The 22247-nt window shown below is 39.7% G+C and overlaps 1 protein-coding gene across 1 annotated transcript in view; it reads left to right on the top strand.

Annotated features, from left to right (window-relative positions):
- The window catches only part of LOC136869236 (coiled-coil domain-containing protein 186), a 184679-nt gene that overhangs the window by 52231 nt on the left and 110201 nt on the right, over window positions 1-22247 (top strand). Inside the window, exons 6-8 of the mRNA XM_068227117.1 lie at window positions 258-412; window positions 12596-12738; window positions 21840-22020. Of these exons, the coding sequence (XP_068083218.1) occupies window positions 258-412; window positions 12596-12738; window positions 21840-22020 (479 nt within the window). The remainder of the gene's footprint in view (window positions 1-257; window positions 413-12595; window positions 12739-21839; window positions 22021-22247) is intronic.

The raw sequence follows: 22247 nt of genomic DNA, 5'->3' as shown, positions 1-22247 counted from the left end.
GCCCTTCAGAAATCCAACTACCTCTGCCAAGTTTGAATCCACGATCTTGGAATCCAGAGGCCAACTTTTTTACACTGGTCCACAGGGGGTTCTAAAACATCCATCAAATATTGCCAACAACAGACACGGCGATTGATATATAGCTTTTCGTATTCAACTTTTTAAGGTGAAAAAAAAAAACCAACATATAATCAGTATTTTCTCAGATATTCTGAGATTCCTTCAAAAACCATATTGATATTCCTCTAAATTTTCAGGCTTGCAATTGAAAGAAGAACAAGCAAAACTCATCATGGAGAGGCATGAAAGAGAGGACAAAGAGGAGAGCTGTCGTCAACTGCAACAGGAAGTAGACAATCTCAAGAGAAAGCACCAACTCATCATTGAGGAGAACAATGTATTGTCTGTGAAGGTAAGTAGCAGTTATTCATGCCTTGATATTTCATTTTAATATTTCTTTACTTGAGTAATAAGAAATGAAAGATGTCTGTACGGATCTTGTCATTGTTCATGGTTAACTTACCGCTGCAGGGTACATCGAGCAGATACTGCTACAGCACGTGTTAGTTGCTGCATGCGGTGTTGGCCCTGAATTGGTATTCATGTACTACAATGCCAGGGCTCATGTAGCGCGCGTCTTCAGAGCTGCCTTGCAAGAACTGGACATTGAAGAGATGGCATGGCCAGCAGTGAGTCCCGACCTTAATGCCATCGAGCATGTGTGGGATAGGTTTGACAGAAGTGTTCATGGGTGTCCTGTTCCACCAGAGACTCTCCAAGACCTCGAACAGGCTCTCATTGAAGAATGGGACCTGATGCCCCAATGTGACCTCCGTCGACTTACACGGAGCATGCCATGTAGGTGCCAAGCTGTGATAAATGCTCATGGAGGACATCACCATACTAAAGCACTCCAACTGTGATAAAAATTCACCCTAGAGGACTGTTATCACTTTGTTTTCACCACTGTTTGGACATTTGCGTTTGTGTTCTGAAATTGAACTCAAATCCATTGATGTTCTTTTGTATACTTCAACGGTAAAGAATAAAAGTTTAGTTGGTAATATACCTGGGTATGAGGTATTGTTTTGTGGAGCATGGCATACGTTCAAAAACATGTTCCCCTAATGTTTCTGCGGTGGTTGGTAGTATATTGAGACAATCTCAAACACTTCAGTCCCAGAGCCAGAGGAATTAACAAGATGCTGCTAAATGAAGTCAATAAAACATTGCGATTAATCTCCGGTACTATTAAGTGCACCCCTGCTCAATGGGTTCCAGTTCTGAACTACATCCCTACACCTCATCTTCGCAGGTGTAATGTTCTGGTCAAAGAGTACTGCAAGATACTCCAAAAGCAGTTTCTCTCTATCCATACTATCATATCTGATGCTTGTCTAGCTGGACTTTGTTGAAGACAGCCCCCTATGAAGATAGCTACGAGACTAATGGGTGGGAACTTTGATATAGTGGAACAGTGGTCCCAAGATTGGAAGACTGAGGAGTTTTAGGACACGCCATCAGTCACCTCGAAAGTTCCTGAATTTGACCCACCTCACGGCATATGGTCAAAACTAAACCGGCTCAGGAGCAACTCTGGAGTTTGTGTGGACTCTCTGTTTAAGTGGAACAAGGAAACTTAAAAGGGTCCACCTTTTCAATACAAATAAATGTTATAGTTTATTTACAACATATATTTACACTTGGAACTAGTTTCGACGCTGTTTGGCGTCATCTTCAGCCAAAATGTGGGAAATAGGCATAGCATGTAGACATTTGTATTATACAAGGTGTTACATCACTGTGATTAAATGAGAGAATATGAAGACGTGAAGTACAATGTCAGTTTCAAAATGGTCATGAAGGGCGATTCAAAATTGTATAAACATGAGATAACATAAACACATAAACAAAAAACATATATACATATAAACTGTAACAAAACCATGCAGAAGTACGAGATGATTGGCATTGGAGATTCAAATTATTTCAGATGCTCTTCCATTGAATGTTGCCTGCCGCGAGTGTAGTACAAAACATAGGTTAGATTTCAATAAACACAATCGTCTCAAAAATGCACATAACATTTTAAAAATATTTGGGTTGAGATGAAATTTGGCAGTTAGGGATTGAAATCACTTATTCAATAAGCGTCAATTCAAAAAAACAGCTGTGAAGGGTGAGACAGAAAATTGCACAAGCGTGAGTTTGGACTCGATGAATGCAAAAAACACATGTAACACACTCGGAAATGTAGGTTATTGATGGATTTGGCATAAAAAGTCTGCGTTCAATCATTCATTGAATGGCACTGGTGCGAGTGTAGTTCAAATGCGCGTGAGGATTTAACAGCCTCTTAGAATTGCACGTGACATCTGACCTATATGGCTTGACCTATATGGCACCTGACGAAGAAATATCTACAAATTTTAATTCTTTAACTGCCAATTTCACCTTGTACTACGGAAATTTGAATATGTTATTTGTATTTGAAAGTATTATTTAATGAGTCCTAACTCGTATGAATTATAGCTTTTGTTTCACCCTTCATGGACTGTTTCGAAATGGCATTACTGAATATCTACAATTCGAACCTTCACTGCCAAGTTCATCTCGCACCATGAGTTCAGATGTCACGTGCAATTCTAAGAGGCTGTTAAATCCTCACGCGCATTTGAACTACACTAGCACCAGTGCCATTCAATGAATGATTGAACGCAGACCTTTTATGCCAAATCCATCAAGAACCTACATTTCCGAGTGTGTATTACATGTGTTTTTTGCATTCATCGAGCCCAAACTCACGCTTGTGCAATTTTCTGTCTCACCCTTCACAGCTGTTTTTTTGAATTGACGCTTATTGAATAAGTGATTTCAATCCCTAACTGCCAAATTTCATCTCAAACCAAATATTTTTAAAATGTTATGTGCATTTTTGAGACGATTGTGTTTATTGAAATCTAACCTATGTTTTGTACTACACTCGCAGCAGGCAACATTCAATGGAAGAGCATCTGAAATAATTTGAATCTCCAATGCCAATCATCTCGTACTTCCGCATGGTTTTGTTACAGTTTATATGTATATATGTTTTTTGTTTATGTGTTTATGTTATCTCATGTTTATACAATTTTGACTCGCCCTTCATAACCATTTTGAAACTGACATTGTACTTCATGTCTTCATATTCTCTCATTTAATCACACTGATGTAACACCTTGTATAATATAAATGTCTACATGCTATGCCTATTTCCCACATTTTGGCTGAAGATGACGCCAAACAGCGTCGAAACTAGTTCCAAGTGTAAATATATGTTGTAAATAAACTATAATATTTATTTGTATTGAAAAGGTGGACCCTTTTAAGTTTCCTATCTTCCATTCTCAGTTCAATACGGACAAAAATGAAATTCTTAGATTTAAATAAGTGGAACAAGTTACCTTTTCCGAAGTGCGACTGTTGAGCCAATGGACAAACGGTGAAGCTCATTATTCAAGATTATCCCATAAGAGCGTATGGAGGAGACATCAAGGATTTTACCTCTGCAACTTCTGCATCAGTATATTACATTTTGAACTTAGATTTTAGATTGTGATCACCTTTGTTTTCGCAATGTCTAAACACACATTTTTTGTCAAAAGTCACGGGAAGGGGTGTCCCATTAGAAAATGTGTCATGTATTACCCCCTGAGTGTTGTGGGTAGCCGCAGCTTAGCTGAGCAATCTGTCACAGACACCAGTGTCGTGAAGATGGCAACACATTGCGAGTTAACCGACTTTGAACGTGGGATGATCATTGGGGCATGGGTCATAGCATTGCGGAGATTACACATGAATTCGGGTATCGTGGGTCAGCAGTGTCGAGGGTGGATCTTCAGTATTGCTAAGAGAATGTTACCACCCACGTAAACCCCCACGGGAAGACCACAGGTGTTCATCGAACGGACATCACGTCGCCTCTGCAGAACAATACTGGGCACTCGACAGGCTACTGCGAGTCAGATCACCACCCAGTTGAATGTTGGGAGTCGGGAACCCATTTCTACCAGGACTATAAGGAAGCAACTGCACCGCATAGGCTTCACCAGAGGACGACCAACTCGTGTCCTTTTACCAATACCTCGACACAGAGCTCAACGACGTGCATGGGTCCGCAAACATTGGCAATGGACCATGGAACAGTGGCGGCGTGTGGTTGTATCAACTTGATGGGCTCGTGAGAGTATGATGTATGCCCTATGAAGCTATAGATCTTGTGTGTGAACAAGGTTGTGTCCAGGCAGGAGGTGACTCAGTTCTGGTCTGGGCAGCGTTCTCATGGTCGCACTTAGGCCCCATTTTCCGGCTGCAGAGAGCGCTGACAGTGTACGTTATGTGGACTCAGACCATCTGCATCCCTTTCTGGCCCTAGAGTACCCTGATGGAGATGCCATGTTTCAGCAAGACAATGCGCTATGTCACCGCTCTGTAGTGGCAAGCAGGTGATTGGAGGAGCACTTCAGTGAAGTTAAGACCATGGATTGGCCCTCCACATCCCCTGATCTTAATCCAGTCAAGCATTTACAGGATGCTGTCGATGCTGGTGTATGCTTCATGAACTGTGCACCAACTGCACAAGACTAATTGTGGGTAGCAGTGCAAGATGCGTGGGTCCAGATCCCTCCAGAACGATTTCAACACCCTGTAGAGTCGATGCCTCACCATGTTGCTGTCGTTTTGAGGGCTTGCGGAGGAGCAACTCGTTACTAACATCACACTCAGTGTCTTCCCGTGACTTCTGACCATTCAGTGTATAATCAAACTAGAGTTATTGTCAATATAATTCCAAATTCAACAGTATTTATTCAGTTGGCATTATACCGTCATATATACATTTATATTATCAAAGAAATCAGAATACTTTTGTTCATATTAGATATTTAAATGTGTTTAAGGTTTGAAAAGAACAGGTCATTAATAATAATAATAATAATAATAATAATAATAATAATAATAAATTTATGACTTCAGTCACCAAGTTGCAAATGTTGTGAAGTGGTATAATCTATTCAGTCTGCCTACCAGTTTTCGACATTCTGATTGTGCTGCTGTCTAACAGTGAAAGCAGAATTCTGCTGAACGGTTCCTATGGCTTAGTCAAGGCGAGTAGATTATTAAGTGTTGGAATTTCCATAAGGCTCCGTTGTCCAGCGAAGTTAGTTTCATATTTCATCACCACACGCTGCACACATCGTTTGGTCTGAATGAGTAGCAGTTGAATGCATTGTTGTGTAGGATGATGCACTATATTAGAAGGCGAAATATTGTATGCGTGTGAATTGAATGTTTTTATTCAATGCAATCATCATCATCATCATCATCATCATCATCAACAACATGCCATGCTGTTTTGTGTCAGGTTGTAAATCTGAGTATAATATTGGGGATGTTAGTTACATCTATCCTAAGCTTTTTTCAGAAGATGAATTTCAAGGTGGCAATGTAGCTTTTGAGCTGGTCAGTTGCGATAGGTTCTGGTGTTTTACAAAGAACTTGGTGTACATGGCTGCAAATACAGCAAAACAATTACAGTAGAAGTCCGCTATAGCAAGTACGGCATATAAGGAGAACCCCGTCATACCGACAATGTTTTGCTGTCCCTTCAAAATTCCTATATTAAACTGTATATTATCCTTCAGTTACAGCGAGAGCCCTATCACTGACGCATCCGTTATTACAAGTGATTAAGCACGCGATTTTTTTCATTACTGATATTTATGCACCCCAGTGATTATCTTCAATATTGTTTCCTCGCTATGTCCACTAGCGCGTTCTCTTGTCGACATTCAAAGGCGATGTCGGAGTTGATGAGTAATACCCATTGACTGCTGTTCCATAAAGAAAATTTGAAATAAAAGAGAACATATTTTCATAATAAATACGTAAATAACATGTCCGATAACAGTTCTTAACTCGTTAAAAATAAAGGCTGATAAATGATCGCTTAATTTTAATGCTAAATACTGCAATTAAGTAAAAATCGGATACACCTCGAGATATGGCAGAGTGCATAATTGATTTCAAAGGTTAGTTTATATTGTCTCGTGTCTGGTTAAATTACAGAAAGGTTATTATCATGTAAATTTATAGCGAGAAGGTTATCACTTCTCTACTGGCGCTTGAAGTATGTTTTCATCATATGTATAGTACAGGTAAGTTAGGATAGGTGACGCTGTTGAATAAGGAAACTGAAATGTTTGCCTTTGGTATGGTATAGTTTTCTCACTATGTGCATTTGCGAGCGCTCTCGTCGACACTAGGATCATGTTAAGGGAAATGACCCAACGGCTGCTGTGAGCCTTCGAATTCTTAGAAAGGCCACGGCTACTCAGTGGCAGAGTTACAACTTGTCTACTGTACCTGACTCTTAGTAAAATTAAGTTTTATAGACAGCAGGAATATTTTCTTGATGGGTATATGTAAAGATACGTGGAGCAGGTATTGCCGGCACATTTTCAACATGTTCTCATCGATATTATGATGTCAATTTTAAGTTAATGGTTATTAAACACTTGTAAATGTAGAATAATTGTGCAGCCACAAGACAATATGGCGTAGGCCTAACTAAAACCAATATTTGGAGTCAGCGTGAAGACAAAGATAGCTAAAAAATGTGTACTGTACAAAAAGTGCATTCAGTGGTCCGCAACAAGGACGCTTTAAAGAAGTCGAAAATGAAATTGTGAGGCATGTGCACGAAAAAACGCAAGGGCAGAATGGCCATACCATGGCGCAGTAAACTCGTTCGTTGACCTTCAACGTCCACGATTATACTCCGTACGGCTCTACTTCTAAATTGACGTTTCAGCAGATTTTGGCTCTCTCTGGTGGTTATGCGCTGAAGCATAGACATCCAACCAATCCGAAGCTGCCATTCATATCGATTTATATCGGCAGAGCACGATCTCGAAACCTAGTTGCCAACTCTAATATTTACATTTGCCACTTGGTTAACCTATCTCGCTCAGCGTTTGTGGTATTCGGTACGGTTCGCGATCTTTTGCGTTTTCCTTCAATATTTAATGTGTTTTTCATATTTTTGGAGGGTTTTAGTGACTGAGATCAGTAGTGTGTTCCCATTGTAGGCCATAACCTCCTTTCTGTGCCAGCCATTAGCCGTTAGTGATGTGTTATTTCCTCATTATCTTTTATTGTTAATAATATATTCTCTTTTAGTGCCAGATATTGTTAGAAAGTGTAGTTCTTGTGAATTTGTTTTCAATCTATATTCATTCGTTTTTTTTGAGTACTGTATTACAATTTAAAAGGGCTGTTTACCGCAGTCGAATTGCATCAGCTGTTCTCGCAGGCGTAGCGCGCTGGCAACAGAGGAAAGGCGATGCTCATTTGTTTTGCGAAACTTCAATTTAGAAGTAAGGCCGTGCGGAGTATAGTCCTATACATCATTTCATGCCGATGTTAATGTGTATGTGGGGAGGGGTTCCAAAAGTCGGATATAACGACAATCCGCTATAGCGAGTAAATTTTCCGCTGTTGTGAATTCTCGCTATAATGGACTTCTACTGTAATTAAAATGTTGCATATGATATGAACGTTTTCAATGCTATGGATTTGAAGTTGCCCATTGAGGGGGATGCAAAGTGATGACGAGCATCAAAACAAATTGAAGGAGTTACATGAAGTTATCCAACGTAATGATGACACTTTTGCATCTTCTTTAACTCTAGAATCACTTCAAGTCACTAACAGATGTGCACTAGATTTAACTGATTTCCATTTGTCTTCAGGATACAGGTATGATTTAACAGCAAAATTAAACCAAGACTCTGCTGAAAGGCATTTTGATCCTATGATAAAAAATGAGTAATTCAGTTGAAACAATCAAAGCAATTGAGGATCCTAATGGAAACCTGGCTGGGAAAGAAGAGGACATCAGAGAGGTTCTGAGGAATCATTTTGATCACCTATTGAACAGGACAGAAGCAGATCAGAGAACAAAAGAACCAGCTGTTGAAACCTGCACAGAGGAACCTCCCATTACATGGGCAGAAACAGAAGCAGCCCTTAAGATGCTGCAAAGGAAATTCCCAGGAATCAATGAAGTCAGCATGGACATGATTAAAGAAGCAGGAGTCCAGGGTTTACAGTGGTTGCAGAGAGTGCTCAATGCAGTTTGGAAAGATGGCAAGATACCTGCTGATTGGAGCAAGGGTGTCATTATCCCCCTGTTTAAGAAAGGAAATTGCCGAAAATGCTCCAACTACTGGAGAATAACACTCCTTTCTCATGGGCTTAAGATTCTTGAGAAAATCTTAGAGAGCAGATTGCGAGTCATCTTAGAGCCACAGTTTGAAGAGGAACAGTATGGCTTCAGGCCTAACAGCTCCACAACAGACCTAATCTTCAGTATCCATATGTTAATGGAAAAATATTGGGAAAAAGGCAAAGATCTGTTTATGGTTTTCCTTGACATTGAGAAGGCATTGCAAGAGAGAAGATATAGGAATGCCTGAGGAAAAGAAATGTGCCAGAGGGATTGGTGAGGAAAGTTCAGGTGCTGTATGAAAACTGTACCAGCTGCGTGCAATTGGGTGACGGATATTCATCCTGGTTCAAGACCGAAAGTGGAGTCCAGCAAGGCAGTGCACTATCCCCATTATTGTTTATCACCATCATGGATGACATAATGAAATTTATAATGTCCAATAACGGACCATTTATATTGGTATTAAACTTTACTCATTCGGGACAAATATTTCAGATTCCCTATGGGAATCAACATTTATATCACATAATCAAGAAAACCTCTGGTGAACTAAATGCAATGGCCTTCGCTGATGATGTCATGATCTGGGGAGAAACTGAGGAACAAGTACAGTCGAGACTCAATGAATGAAAGGTTAAGTTCCAGGAGTTCAATCTTAAGATAAGCAAACTCAAAACAGTAGTGATTGCAATAAACAGAGAGGGACAACCAGCAAACATCATGCTAGGAAACCATCTATTAGAAAGTCTGGAAAGCTTTACATACCTCGGCAGTGTAATATCTCGAGATACACTGGCCACAAAGGAGGTGGCAAATAGAGTGCAGAAGAGTTCTCAGTTTTACCAGCAAGCACGAACACTCTTCTGGGATCCCAAAGTACCACCAAAATGAAAGCTGGTGATGTTCAATCAGTACTTCAAATAAATCTTAACTTATGGAATTGAAAGTTGCACCCTCACTAAGAAAGACTCATCAAGGTTGCAGTCGTCCGAGATGAAGTTCCTTAGGTCTACAATTCAAAAAACCAAACTGGACAAGTTAAGGAATGATGTGGTTAGGAAGGAAGCTGGGAGTGTTACATCATTGTTAGATTGGGTCAGCATGTCCAGACTGAGGTGGTTTGGGCATATAATGAGGATGGAGCCAACAAGGACAGATATGTTAACTTGGAGAGACATGTGGCAGGGAAACTGATGGTGGGAGACCAAGAACCCACTGGATGGTCATCATAAAGATGAACATTGCAGGTCGGGGAAGGACACTGGAGGACATTAACAACAGAATGTATCTCAGTAAGACAGAATGGAAAAGGCTGGAAATTGGAACTGTAAAATGATGATGATGACGGGGGCTTTAGCATTGATGACCATTGCACCTACAGACCTTTTATCACCTACTTCTGCTTCATTCTATATACATACCAGTGAAAGGAATTCACTCACAGTTCGCTGTTATTGACCATAGGCTGTTTTCCTTCATGCAACAGACAAGATCAGTGACACAACAGGAAAGACATAGAAGTAGGGAGGTAAAGGAAAATATTATGAACGATTATCACACTGACAGATACTGAATCAAGCCTCAGTCCCATAGATCTGTCAGTTAGAGGCTGGTTACCCAATTGTACTTCCTCTTAAAACAATAATCACCACCACCATCATCTCTGTCAGTTAATAGTAACAGTTCAGCTAGAGCGGGTGATAATCCAGTGTGTCATTTACACTGTATGTGGCTGTTTGATTCACAGAGTAGCAAAGAAAATTGTACCTTGAAGTGAGAGTATGAAATCATTAAAATATGATGCTGAAACTCACTGTGTCCTTAGTGATGTAAGTGCTCTTTCCATATTGCGGGACTTTGGTGGTAGTGACTCTAAATGCCTCAGATATCCTTCGTTAGCCTTCTTTGCCACGGTGAAAAGTGTATAAGCTACAATTGAAGAAAAGCTTAAAAGAGAAGGCGCATTTTGGTGTGATGTATTTTCAGACTGTGTGGAGGTGATATAGAAACTTCAAGTGTTTTGAAATTTGTGCTGCAAAATGGTATTTCACTACATTAAGTACAGATTTATTTTTTGGGTGAAGAAAATATCTAGAGAGGCAAAATCCAGGTCATCTTCTAAAGCAGCAAGAAGAGTATTTAAAGTTTCTTCCAACTAGAGGTGAGCATTTTTCATTGAGTGTACTCTGCATTGCATTTTTTTAACATTTCATTCTGCAAACATTACTTGAGTGCATTATGTAGGATACCCAAAAATAGGTGCATTAATCTGTATTGAAATCATGTGCAGAAGTCTAGCAGCCTAGCACCAACAAGCTCCACTGTTTCATATTATGGTATGCAGTGCATCAAGACCAGTTGACACTAGCACTGCCTTGCAGCAGGAATGTTCGGCTACATAGATTCCACCACTTAATACTTCATTCACCCTGAGTTAATTTAATTTTGTTGGTTGATTCTCAGTGCACCACCAGAAATCTTTAACATGCCAACAACAGTAACTTCCCTTCAAAAATTGACTACTTTAGCCAGGATCAAAAAGTTAGACACATTACCACTGATCCACAATATATCTATATATTTATTAATACATGTTGATATTGCTAACTGCTCTTTTACTGTAAGAAATTTGAAAGATTTATATTCTACCTTTTTATTGTATCATGGTAGCTTTCTGTATCTGATCAGAGAACAACATTTTGAATGTTAAAATGATGATGCCACTTTTGCTGTCACTGTGTTCAGAACATACAGTGCCAAGGATTTTCCGTGTTATCTGTGTTTAAATTAGGAGAAATACTGTACTTATGATGAGGTTGGGATAGGATCTTGATAAAACTCGAGAAATTATTTATTCAGCTATTCACAAAGCATAAACACACCCAGAAAAGAAAAGTAATGTTAATTAACTCTTAGTTCATTTTGTGACATTGACTGTGTGAAATACGGTGACCAGATTATGCTGTTTTTATAATAACCCCTCAGTTATCATATTTGAGTCATCAAGTTGCAAAACCCATTATGTGCAGACAAACAAATTTTTCAGGAAGAGCAAAAAACTGTCGTTTTTTATGCAACAATTATAGGAGGTTGAAATTTTGTAACTAAATACTAAGCGTTCATCTTCATCATACTGCAAAATCTCCACAAAATTTAACTTATAGAACCCAAGATTTTTGTAAAAAACATTGGACATAACGAGTTTTGTGGCAGTTTTGTGAGATAAAAGATATGTGCAGCAGTATATGGAATAGAGTGTGCAGATTTATGGTGAACGTGTTTTATTTGCTACTTTTGAAAGTATTACACTATGAAAAATAGCATGCATGGAAATAATTTTAAGGTTAGGATATGTTTTCATATCTAATCCCCGCTCTTTGATTTAATGATTACATCAAGAAATCATCACTCATTCAAAATGTTTTATAAGTTCTTTAACATTTTTTGACAGTTATATTGACAATCCGTTATTGTCCTCAACAAAATCTCCCACATCAGTGTCATAGTCTGGCACTTCACTGTTTAAATTTTGCCACTGGTCAAACGGTGCCTTGTAGAACGTGAGGTCATCGTTCCTTATCCACACTTTTGCGTAATGTTTGGTCAGCAATATGTGCAGGTTGTTGAGCTTTTCTTTCTAAGAGGAACCCCTTCCCCCACTGGTACTGGCACAATAGCAGAAAAGGGTTTCCAATGCTTCAAGGTGCTTTTTGCTTCTGCCACAATTGCTGTTATAGTTTACTTCACTTCTTATCACACTGTTGCCTGATTTTGCTTGTGTAAGTATGATCCTCTTACAGTGTTCTGGGACATAACGAGCTTTTGCTGCGTAAGACACGCTGGACATAACGACTTCTTCAGCAGTTCCGTTATTTATCACCTTTAAACGTATGGATTAAATGGCCTTTGCTCACGTATTACATTACTGGATTGTGTATTTTGATGAGCTGCATACAATGGTGGTGATAACACATTTGAGAAAAAAATGGACATAACGGGTTTTGCAACTGGACGACTCATTTGTAAACATCTGTTATTGAGTGGGGTCAAGTAGTTTTATTTTCCTGCTCGAAGTAAAAGCCTTACTGATCATATATGAAAACTTAGCCAATCATTATAGCAGATGATGATGATGATGATGATGATGATGATGGTTGATGTTTTAAGGGGCCAAAGTTTGAGGTCATTGGCTCGCATTGGAGAAGAAATATCTATAAATAGAACTGTACTTGATGTATTTTAGGGGTAGTGAGAAATAAAGTTTATTAGGTAAAGGAACTGTTACACTAAAAACTGAAATTTACATGGCTTTTCTTTTACTTTAAGGTTCAGAATTTGGAGAAAGAAAGGTTGGAATATGAGCAGAACCTGTCTAAACTGAAAAGGTCAGCAGATAGCCAACGACAAAACTTGGCAGATCTTCAAAGCCAGCTAACAGAGATGGAAGCTTTGCGAATCCAGAAACAGCAGTAAGTTTACACTAATGTGTGTATATTTATTTTATAAAACCCTTGACAGAAGGTCCGCCTATGAGATCATTAGGAAAGTAGCAGGGACTGCTGAAAATTCTATTTTGATGAGAATTGTGAGGTCCATTCAAAAAGAAATGAGCCAGAGCCTATAAAATGAAAACCTGTACCGATATTTCAAAATATTGCCCACCACTATTGAGGCGCTTGTCCCACTGTGACACAAGGCAGTGAATGGTCATCTCGTAAAATTCCTGGGGCTGTGTTGTGAACCAGTTCCGAATATACTGCTTGAAGCCATTGTCTGAGGTGAATCCTTCGCCCCTCTCACAAAAAATGGCATAATCACAGGGAGACAGGTCCGGACTGTATGTAGGGTGATTGAGGACCTCCAATTTGAATGTCTGCAAGAGCTCCTTGACTGCGTTTGCTGCATGGGGTCTTGCATTGTCATGGAGCAGAATGATCCCATGGGTGAGCTGTCCTGATCATTTCAATTTGATCGCCTTGCGAAGGGTGGTCAAAGTTTGTGAGTATTAGTGCACATTCACCATTGTCCCATGTTGCAGGCAGTGCATAAGAAGAAGCTGAGCATAACCATTCCTGCACTTCTGTGGACAACCTTGGATTTTTTAGGTGGCGCGACCTTGCATACTTCCAGTGGATACTTTGTTGTTTTGACTCGGGTTTAAAGTGATGACACCATGTCTCCAGCGATCTTTTGTGACAAACTCATTCTCTTCCTTGGTGTAGCGAAGCAGATGTTCAAGAGAGAGTCCCATTCGACATGATTCCTGTGCTTGTTGAAGACTTTTCGTAAAATTTCAATCTGTCCTTAATGATGGCCTGAACACTTCCGATGCTCACTCTGACCTTTGCGGCAATGGCTGCTAGCGTAACTCGCCGGTCTTGCATAATGATGGCATCCATCTGCTGGACAATAGCGTCGGTAATGCGGTGTGGCGTTCCAGACTGTGCATCATCGGCCAACGACATCCGTCCTTCCCTGAATTGCTTGTACCATGCCTTGACCCTTGCAATGGACATGCAGTGTTCTCTGTACACTTGTGCCATTCTTCGATGAATTTCCATTTCCTGCACTCCTTGCGCTGTCAGGAAATGCAGTACACCCCACTGCTCTTCTTTTGAAACCTCCATTTCACTGTTTTCAGCACGACTGATTGCAATGGACGGTCAACGCATGCGCGTGCTTGCTGTGTCGTCATGTGGGTGTGTGTCCGCGTCCCTCTAGCGGCGAGTTTGGGACCTCAGTGCTCTTATAGAGACCACACCTTCTTCCGTAGGCAAGGACATTACAATCCTTGCAGTGGTTTTCATTTTATAGCCTCCAGCCCTTTTCTTTTTGAACCAACCTCATATTTTTGTGCTTTCCTATGGGATAACTGTAGATAAGTCTTGTGTATTACTCCAGTCCTGTTTCCCATATCATTTACTTTACTGCATTCATTGTCCTTTATTTTGAAGATCTTCATATTGTTGCCTGGAGTACAAGAACTGTATGTTGCTTTGCTCTTTATGAGTTAATTTCCTGTAGATTTAAGATTATGTTTAAAATGCATGCAGTACATCTGTAGCTAAGATGGATTCCTGCTTTCCATTTTGACATCCTGAGTGTAGACCTCAGTAACTGGATGCAACAATTTCACTGGACAGTCTTTCTTTTTATCTTTTTTAAATTTACAATTTGCTTTACGTTTCACTGACATGGTGATGATTGTGATAAGAAAGTGCTAGGAGTGGGAAGAAAGTGTCTGTGCCCTTAATTAAGGTACAGCTGCAGCATTTGACTGGTGTGAAAAATGGGAAAACCGAGCTTGATAGCTGCAGTCGCTTAAGTGCAGTCAGTATCCAGTATTCAGGAGATAGTGGATTCAAACCCCACTGCCGGCAGCCCTGAAGATGGTTTTCCATGGTTTCCCATTTTCACACAAGGCGAATGCTGGGGCTGTACCTTAATTAAGGCCACAGCCGCTTCCTTCCCACTCCTAGCCCTTTCCTGTCCCATCGTCGCCATAAGACCTATCTGTGTTGGTGCGACGTAAAGCCAATAGCAAAAAAAAAAAAAAAAAAAAAAAAAAAAAAAAAAAAAAAAAAAAAAAAAAGGGAAAACTATCTTCAAGGCTGCTGACAGTGCAATATGAACCCTCTATCTCCCAAATGCAAACTCACACCTATGCGACCCTAACCGCACGACCAACTCACTCGGTGGCAGTCTTTGTGGTTGGACACCGTGGTTATCTGGTTTGAGTATCACTGGTGGATTTATTTATTAATTTATTTATTTATTTATTTATTTATTTGTTTGTTTGTTTGTTTGTTTGTTTGTTTGTTTGTTTCTTTCTTTCTTTCTTTCTTTCTTTCTTTCTTTCTTTCTTTCTTTCTTTCTTTATTCTGCCGAGCAGGATAGGGGTGGTGGTGGTATACAGTTCCTAATCACTAAATTGTGCACCAAAAGCCTGGGTTCAATTCCAGACCTCTCTGTAGTACTCATATGGAGTGGGGGCATATGTCACTGTTGATGGTGATTCGTCCATCGGATGAAGACGTGAAGAATTCAGCAGATCCTTTGGCGTTCTTTGACAGGAGTAGACTAGGTGGGGGCAGTAGAATACATCCATGGCATCCACTGCTTGTCGTAAGAGGCAACTAAAAGGGGACCTGGGGCTCAAAACTTTCAAACGTGGGTTGATAACCATGGTTCACCAGCTGAGTCTGGCATTGCTTCCACATAATTGTTTTGAGGATCTTTCCTGTCTGACCTCCCTTTGTCAACTCTTGTTCTCCTCTGACCTTGATGGTATTAGGATTTGGAGGCCTAGGGAATTTTCATTTTCATGCCCTTCATGGCATTTCCCTTTCTTTTGCTGATACTGTACATTCATCCTTCAAAATCATATCTCTTCTTTCCTTTGATTACTGTTACATGGAAGATGGTTTCCAAATTGCACTTCCTTTTAAAAGACAAATCACCACCACCAGCGTGAGTAGGCCATGCGGTGACGCCAGTTTTCACCATCTCCCTGCCTCAAAGCGCGTGCGCGCGCGCGCGCACACACACTCTCTCTCTCTCTCTCTCTCTCTCCTGCAGCCTTGATTTTTCTATCTTTTTCTGTAGGGGTACCTCATTTACCATCTCCCGAACTCTCTCATTTCTTACTCTCTCCATTCTTGTTAAACCTACTCAACACCTTTGAAACTTCACTGCTTGTATTCTACTTCTATCCCTCTCCTTCATCACCCACATTTCTGATCCATATGTCAAAATTGCCGCAAAATAAGTCTTGTAGATAACTCCTTTACATCCTTGTGGTACATCCCTGTTGCATATCAGTCCTCCTACACTCTTAAAGAATCCTTTTGCACACCTTCCTCTTTTATTGATTTCTATCCTGTTTCATCCATTTTCTTCAATTACACTTCCCAGGTATTTAAAGCTTTCAGCTCTTTTCAACTGCTCCCCTCCTAATGCCATGCCATTATACACTCGGTTCTTGTTTCATGCCGTTACCAGCACTTCACTCTTTTGTGTTGAGAACCTCATTCCATAAGATGGTACAACTTCCGCCCATACATTTAGCTGTTCCTGCACATCACTCTCGCGGTTTCCCCATATTAATAGATCCTCTGCAAACAACACCACTTTCATTCTTCTCTCCACAATAGTCTGTGCTACCTTCTGTATTATATCTGTGGTACTAAGGCAGAACCTGATATGTCGAAGAACTTGATTTTTCAGGAGGCGCTTTTAAAAGTTGGCAAGCTCACTGAAATTCATATTGTATTTCACTGACATTAAAATTGAAGTGACGTTTGTGAATGTAATAAAAAGAAGGAACATGTTTTATTCTTATTTATTCAGCAACTTCAGGGAACAAATCACTCATGCCTCAATATTCATGTACTTTATTTTGGGAACAGCATATTCTACGGGCACCAAAATTGTACCAGGCTTTGCCTCCATACCTTTCATCGCAAAGTCTACTGGCATTAAGACCAAAAATTTGATTTTGACATATCGGGTTCTGCCTTAGTAACACAGATATTATCCATAATCACTAAAAATAGTAGAGGTGAAGAGCACTTCCTTGCTTTACACCATTTGTTAACTTAAACCATCCAGTTCTTTCGGTTCCGACTTCAACACAGCTTTTGTTTCCACCGTACGTAATTTTCATCCTTGTCACTATCTGTTCATTTATTGTTTTTACTCTCATAGCTTCCCAGATCTTGTTTCTATGGACTCTGTCATATGCTTTCTCTATGTCCATGAAGGCCATCATTAAATCTTCCTCATACTCATAGTGCCGTTTTTGTAGCTGCCTCACTGTGAATAGGAGGTCAATAGTTGACCTTGTCTAAAGCCATACTTTTCTTCTCTGAAGTATTTTTCCACTGACTATGTTCTTCGTTTTTCCAGTACTTTCTCGTATATCTTGGCACAGTGACATATCAGGGTTATACCATGGTAGTTCTAACACTTTCTTCTGTCTCCTTTCTTAAAGATGGGTACTATTACATCCTTCTTCCAATCTTCTGGTACATTTTCCTCATTCCACACTACCCACATCATCCTGTTTAGCCACAGTGTACCCACTTCCCCTACAGCTCTTATCATCTCCACACTTAACTCATCCACTTCTGATGCTTTTCCCAGTTTCATCCTCTTCACAGCTTCCTCCACTTCTGCCCAGGTTAACTCCTCCATTTTCTTCTCACACCCATCATCAGTTTCCTCAATATGATCTATCCACTTCTCCATCCACTTCCTCCTCTCCTCTGTAACCACCTTTTTAGCTTTCATCTATTTGTTCATATAGTCTTCTCTTGTCTCTGGTGTTCTTTGTTGAAACCACGCCCAAGAGGTCTTGTTTTTCTTCCCTACTGCTTCTTTTACTCTGTCATTCCACCATGGTGTCTCCTTCCATTTCTTCCTTCTGCAGGTCCTTTCACATGTTGTTTCCGTAGCTTTTACCAAAGTACTTTTGAATCTTTCCCATTCCTCCTCTCCTGTCTTTGGTTCGTCTGTTGGTAATTTCTTCCCTATTAGTTCTTGATACTGTTCCTTTGTTTCCTTCTCTTTCAGTTTCCATACTTTCATTTTCCTTTCCTGGCCGTCTGTATTTTTTCTTTCTTTCAGTATTTTGAGATTCATTACCAACAGCCGGTATTCACTTTCTAAGACCACTGATGGTATTACCTTCACATCTGTGATGTTCCTCTTCATCTCGCATTCGAAGAGCATATAGTCCACAGTTGATTTCAGTGATCAATCGCTGCTATACCATGTTATCTTGTGGCTCTCCTTCTTCTTAAAGAAAGAGTTTCCTACCATCAGTCCCTTCCTCTTTCAAAACTCCAGCAATTTCTTTCCTTCATCATTCCTCTTTCCCCAACCTTCTGGTCCCATCACTCTCGTAGCCCCTCCCATCCATACCTACGGGGGCATTTAAATCTCTCATTACTGTAATGTGTTGGTCATTTAGCTGTTTCTGCAATTGATCTTCAAAATCTTCCTTCCCTTGCACCTGAAGTACTTCCAAGCTCTTTTCTTTTATAAATATTTTTATTTTCATAAATTGGTCACTTGTCATTTTAACTTCCACTTTCAGTCCCTTTCTCACTACTACTCTCACTCCACTATCCCTTTCTTCTTCCTTTCCACTTCAGTACAGCCAGAAACCATTCCTCAATTTTTTATTACTTTCTCCTCTCCATCTTGTCTCTGACAAACCTAGTACAGTGAAACCTTGGAATGAGAGTAACTTGGTCTACAAGTGTTTTGTAAGACTATCAAACATTTTAAATAAATTGTAATTTAATAAGCGAGTGAGATTTCGCAATACGAGCGTCATGTGCGCCTACGTTTTCCCCTCCCCTGTTCGTTTGTTGAATGGATGAACGAGGTCTTTGGTCCTGTAGTGAAGAAATACCTTTCAGAAAATAATCTGCCGCTCAAAGTCTTACTGGTTATGGACAATGCTCCTGCTCATGCTCTAGGTCTTGAGGCTTTGAGGACGACTTACTGGAGGCATTCAAGTTCGTTTAGGTTAAGTTCCTTCCTTCCTTCCTTCCTTCCTTCCTTCCTTCCTTCCTTCCTTCCTTCCTTCCTTCCTTCCTTCCTTCCTCCCTTCCTTCCTTCCTTCCTTCCTTCCTTCCTTCCTTCAAACTTCAAGAAGCACCAGAGCACTGTTTCAGCGATGCTTCGAAGTGACCGAAGAAACAAATCTTACCCTTTGAGAGTTTGGGAGAAATAATTTCCCCATCGTGAACTGCCTGAAGATCATCGATAAAGCCTAGGATGGAGTCACCAAGGGAACTCTCACTTCCGCTTGGGGAAAGCTGAGGCTTGACTGTGTTCTTGGACGTGACTTTGAGGTGATTGTTGGTGACAATGAGCCACTGATTGTCGGTGAAATTTTGTCCATAGGGAAGACTATGGGGCTGGAGGTGATGACGTGGACATTCAAGAGCTGGTGGAAGATCATAGCCAGGAACTGACCACCAAGAAACTGATGGACCTGCATCGTGAACAACAGGAGGAGGTTATGGAGATTTCGTCTGGGGAAGAGGAGGAGGAAACGGTGCAAAATATTGTAGAAAAACACCACCCGAATAAGGCTGTAGAAGTGCGAGCAATGAATCAGTTCAATGACAGTGCAATGTCACATTTCCGTGAAATCCTCAAAAAGAGGCAAAAGCAACAGTCATTGAACAGGTTCCTCGTTAAAGCTGCACGAAAAGAAAACAATCCCAGTGAGCCAACAGATAGCAGTGATTCTGTTAGTGAAATTCGTACTACACAGTAACTCTTCTCATGTCACCTCTCGTCTCCCTCACACCAACAATGATTCTTTTGTAAGGAAAAATGCACTTTAATTTGTTGTACGTTATATTTTGTTTTAGAAATGGTATGCGAATAAATATCTGTGTGTTGTGGACGAATCATCAATTGTTTCTTATGGGAAAACTTGCTTTGATATACGAGCGCTTTGGATTACAAACATGTTGCCAGAACGAATTATGCTCGCAATCCAAGGTTCCACTGTATATCTGTTTTCCTTTCCTCCATCACATCCATGAATTCCTCCACTTTAATTAGTATGGTACCTTGATATTAAAGGCTGCCATTTTGAAAATATTAATTAGTGAAGAATCAAAGCCTGCCTGGTGGCCATGATCATTAAGGCATTGGAGTTTAAATGGTCTAACACCATTTTTAGCCAATTCGAGTCCTGTTGGTCAAAAAAAAAAAAAAAATTGTATGAGAATGTTGGCCGGCAAGGTAGGAGAGGTGATGGTATATAATTTATAATCACTAGATTGCGTGCCAAAAGCCTGGATTAAATTCCAAACCTTTCTGCAGTGCTCATATGAAGTGAGGGCATATGATGCTGTTGATGGTGATTCATCCTACAGATGGGGACGTAAAGCTTTGAGCAGACCCCTTGGTGTTACTCCATAGGAGTAGGCTACGTGACGACACTGGGGTTAACCCTCTCTCTACATCATCATCACCTACATCCAAACACGCAGGTCGCTTATTAGCGTCAAATAGAAAGATCTGCACCAGACGAGCTGAACATGTCCTCGGACACTCCCAAAACTAAAAGCTATACGATAAATCAATCGATCAAAATTTAAAGATCAAAATAGGATTTTATTTGAACTGAACATCTGAGATATAACGATTCCAAATTTCAGTTCAATTGATACAGTAGTTTAGGCATTATTGAGCAAGAAAGAAACAGAAAATGAAAATCTACAGCCTGTTCCCAGTCATTTGACCAGGTCAGGAAAAGAAACAGACACATCACATTTTAAATGATTACATGATGTTTTGAAAATATTATATTTTTAAGTCAATATTTTAAAGTAAAATAGATTATAATTAGTCATGTGAGAGTTTTCTGTGAGAATATTTGTGCAAATTTTCATGCAATTCTACCTTGCAGTTTAGACGTAATATCATTTTGGAAGACAGACTGGTAGACAGATGTCATTTCATTTTTTATATGAGTGAACCTCAGCTATACGCCTAAAATTCTGTATAAATGAGAAAATGTAAAAGTGAATTTTCTTATGGAACTGTGGTATTACATTATTACTCAAACTACTTTATAAGAAAGTTAGTAAATTAAACTAACACACACACACACACTACAGTATCTCGAGTACAGTACTGTACTTACATTACCTGCATACAGGCAGAGTACTGGTACTTTACACTGGTTTAAAAATCATCAGTTTTTCTTTGGTTTCTCATTTTTCCACACATACACATGTGTGCAGCGGTCGTAATTCTTTCCATAAATACACAGAGTGTCAGTATCTACTGTCACCTTGCGTAAGCCATTGTTGCCGGCAACCCTTTTTATCCACAGGTAGTGTCAAAAAGGTTATTTCAAGAGAGTCCGCTTATTGAAATTGATGAGATTATATGTTGTCAATTTTCTCTCTGTGACTTCCATATCCTCAGTACTGCATAACGTATAAATAAGACGTAACTTAATATGTTTCATTTTTGGGGACCAGGCGAATGTGACTTATTAATGAGAAAACTTATAACCAGAAAATGTTTAATTGGGCTGAATATTAATGAACAAAGATTGGAGCCTAAAAATGTTATCGTGTAACTGCAAAAAATGTAGAAGTGAACACGTATAAATAAGATTCAACTGTATAGAGATTAGGTTTAGGTATATTTTCTCCTAATAATATGTGTAGTGAAAAGGAACAAACAAGTGACAAATCATTCTGTATAGAGAGTTAGAAACACAGAATGGGATTAACACAATGACGGGTCAACATTTGAGGGGAGAGAAATAAACATTGACATTCTGTCGATGAATCAGGTTTGATGAGAAGAGAGCCTGTCTATCTGAAGACGGTGGTGTATGAAGTTGTGGAAGTTGTCTTTGTCTCTGTTTCTATTGCTCCTTTTTTCCTTCCCAATACTGACGTGATATTGTGTTAATCCTGTTGTGTGTTCCTTCATATACCTGTGTATGACTCGATATATCATGTATGTCAACTTCGTCGTTGAATTACCAACATTTGATAAATTCTGTATTTAATTTTAGTGAGCAAGAGAAGCTAACGGCATGTCAAGCAGAGGTAGAGAGGTTAAGATCTGGTAATGAAGATTTACTTCAAGAGATGGCAGCTTGCAGGGAGAGAGAGGCAGAACTCCTTGATTTCACTCAGAAGCTTACTGACAAAAATGTCAGACTTCAATCAGAATTCTCAGCAACTGAGGCAAAGGTATGATCAGATCTTTGTAAAACATTTTAGTTGCGACTGTTTGTTTCCAGCATCATATATTTCATACCGCCTACTTAATCAGATACAAGGTTTCTAGTTCTTCATAGTTCTTTATTATTAAGTGTACAGTATGGAAAAAATATGATGGAGAGGAGTATATTGAACTCATTAATACTGTATCTCACTTTAAGGCATAGCTGCCTTGCCAGGTTGAGGGTTATTTCCCA

This window comes from Anabrus simplex, chromosome 1, assembly GCF_040414725.1.
Source record: "Anabrus simplex isolate iqAnaSimp1 chromosome 1, ASM4041472v1, whole genome shotgun sequence".
NCBI classification, from domain to species: Eukaryota; Metazoa; Arthropoda; class Insecta; order Orthoptera; family Tettigoniidae; genus Anabrus; species Anabrus simplex.
The sequence above is the reverse complement of the archived record's forward strand: the minus strand, read 5'-3'. Positions and strand labels throughout refer to the sequence as shown.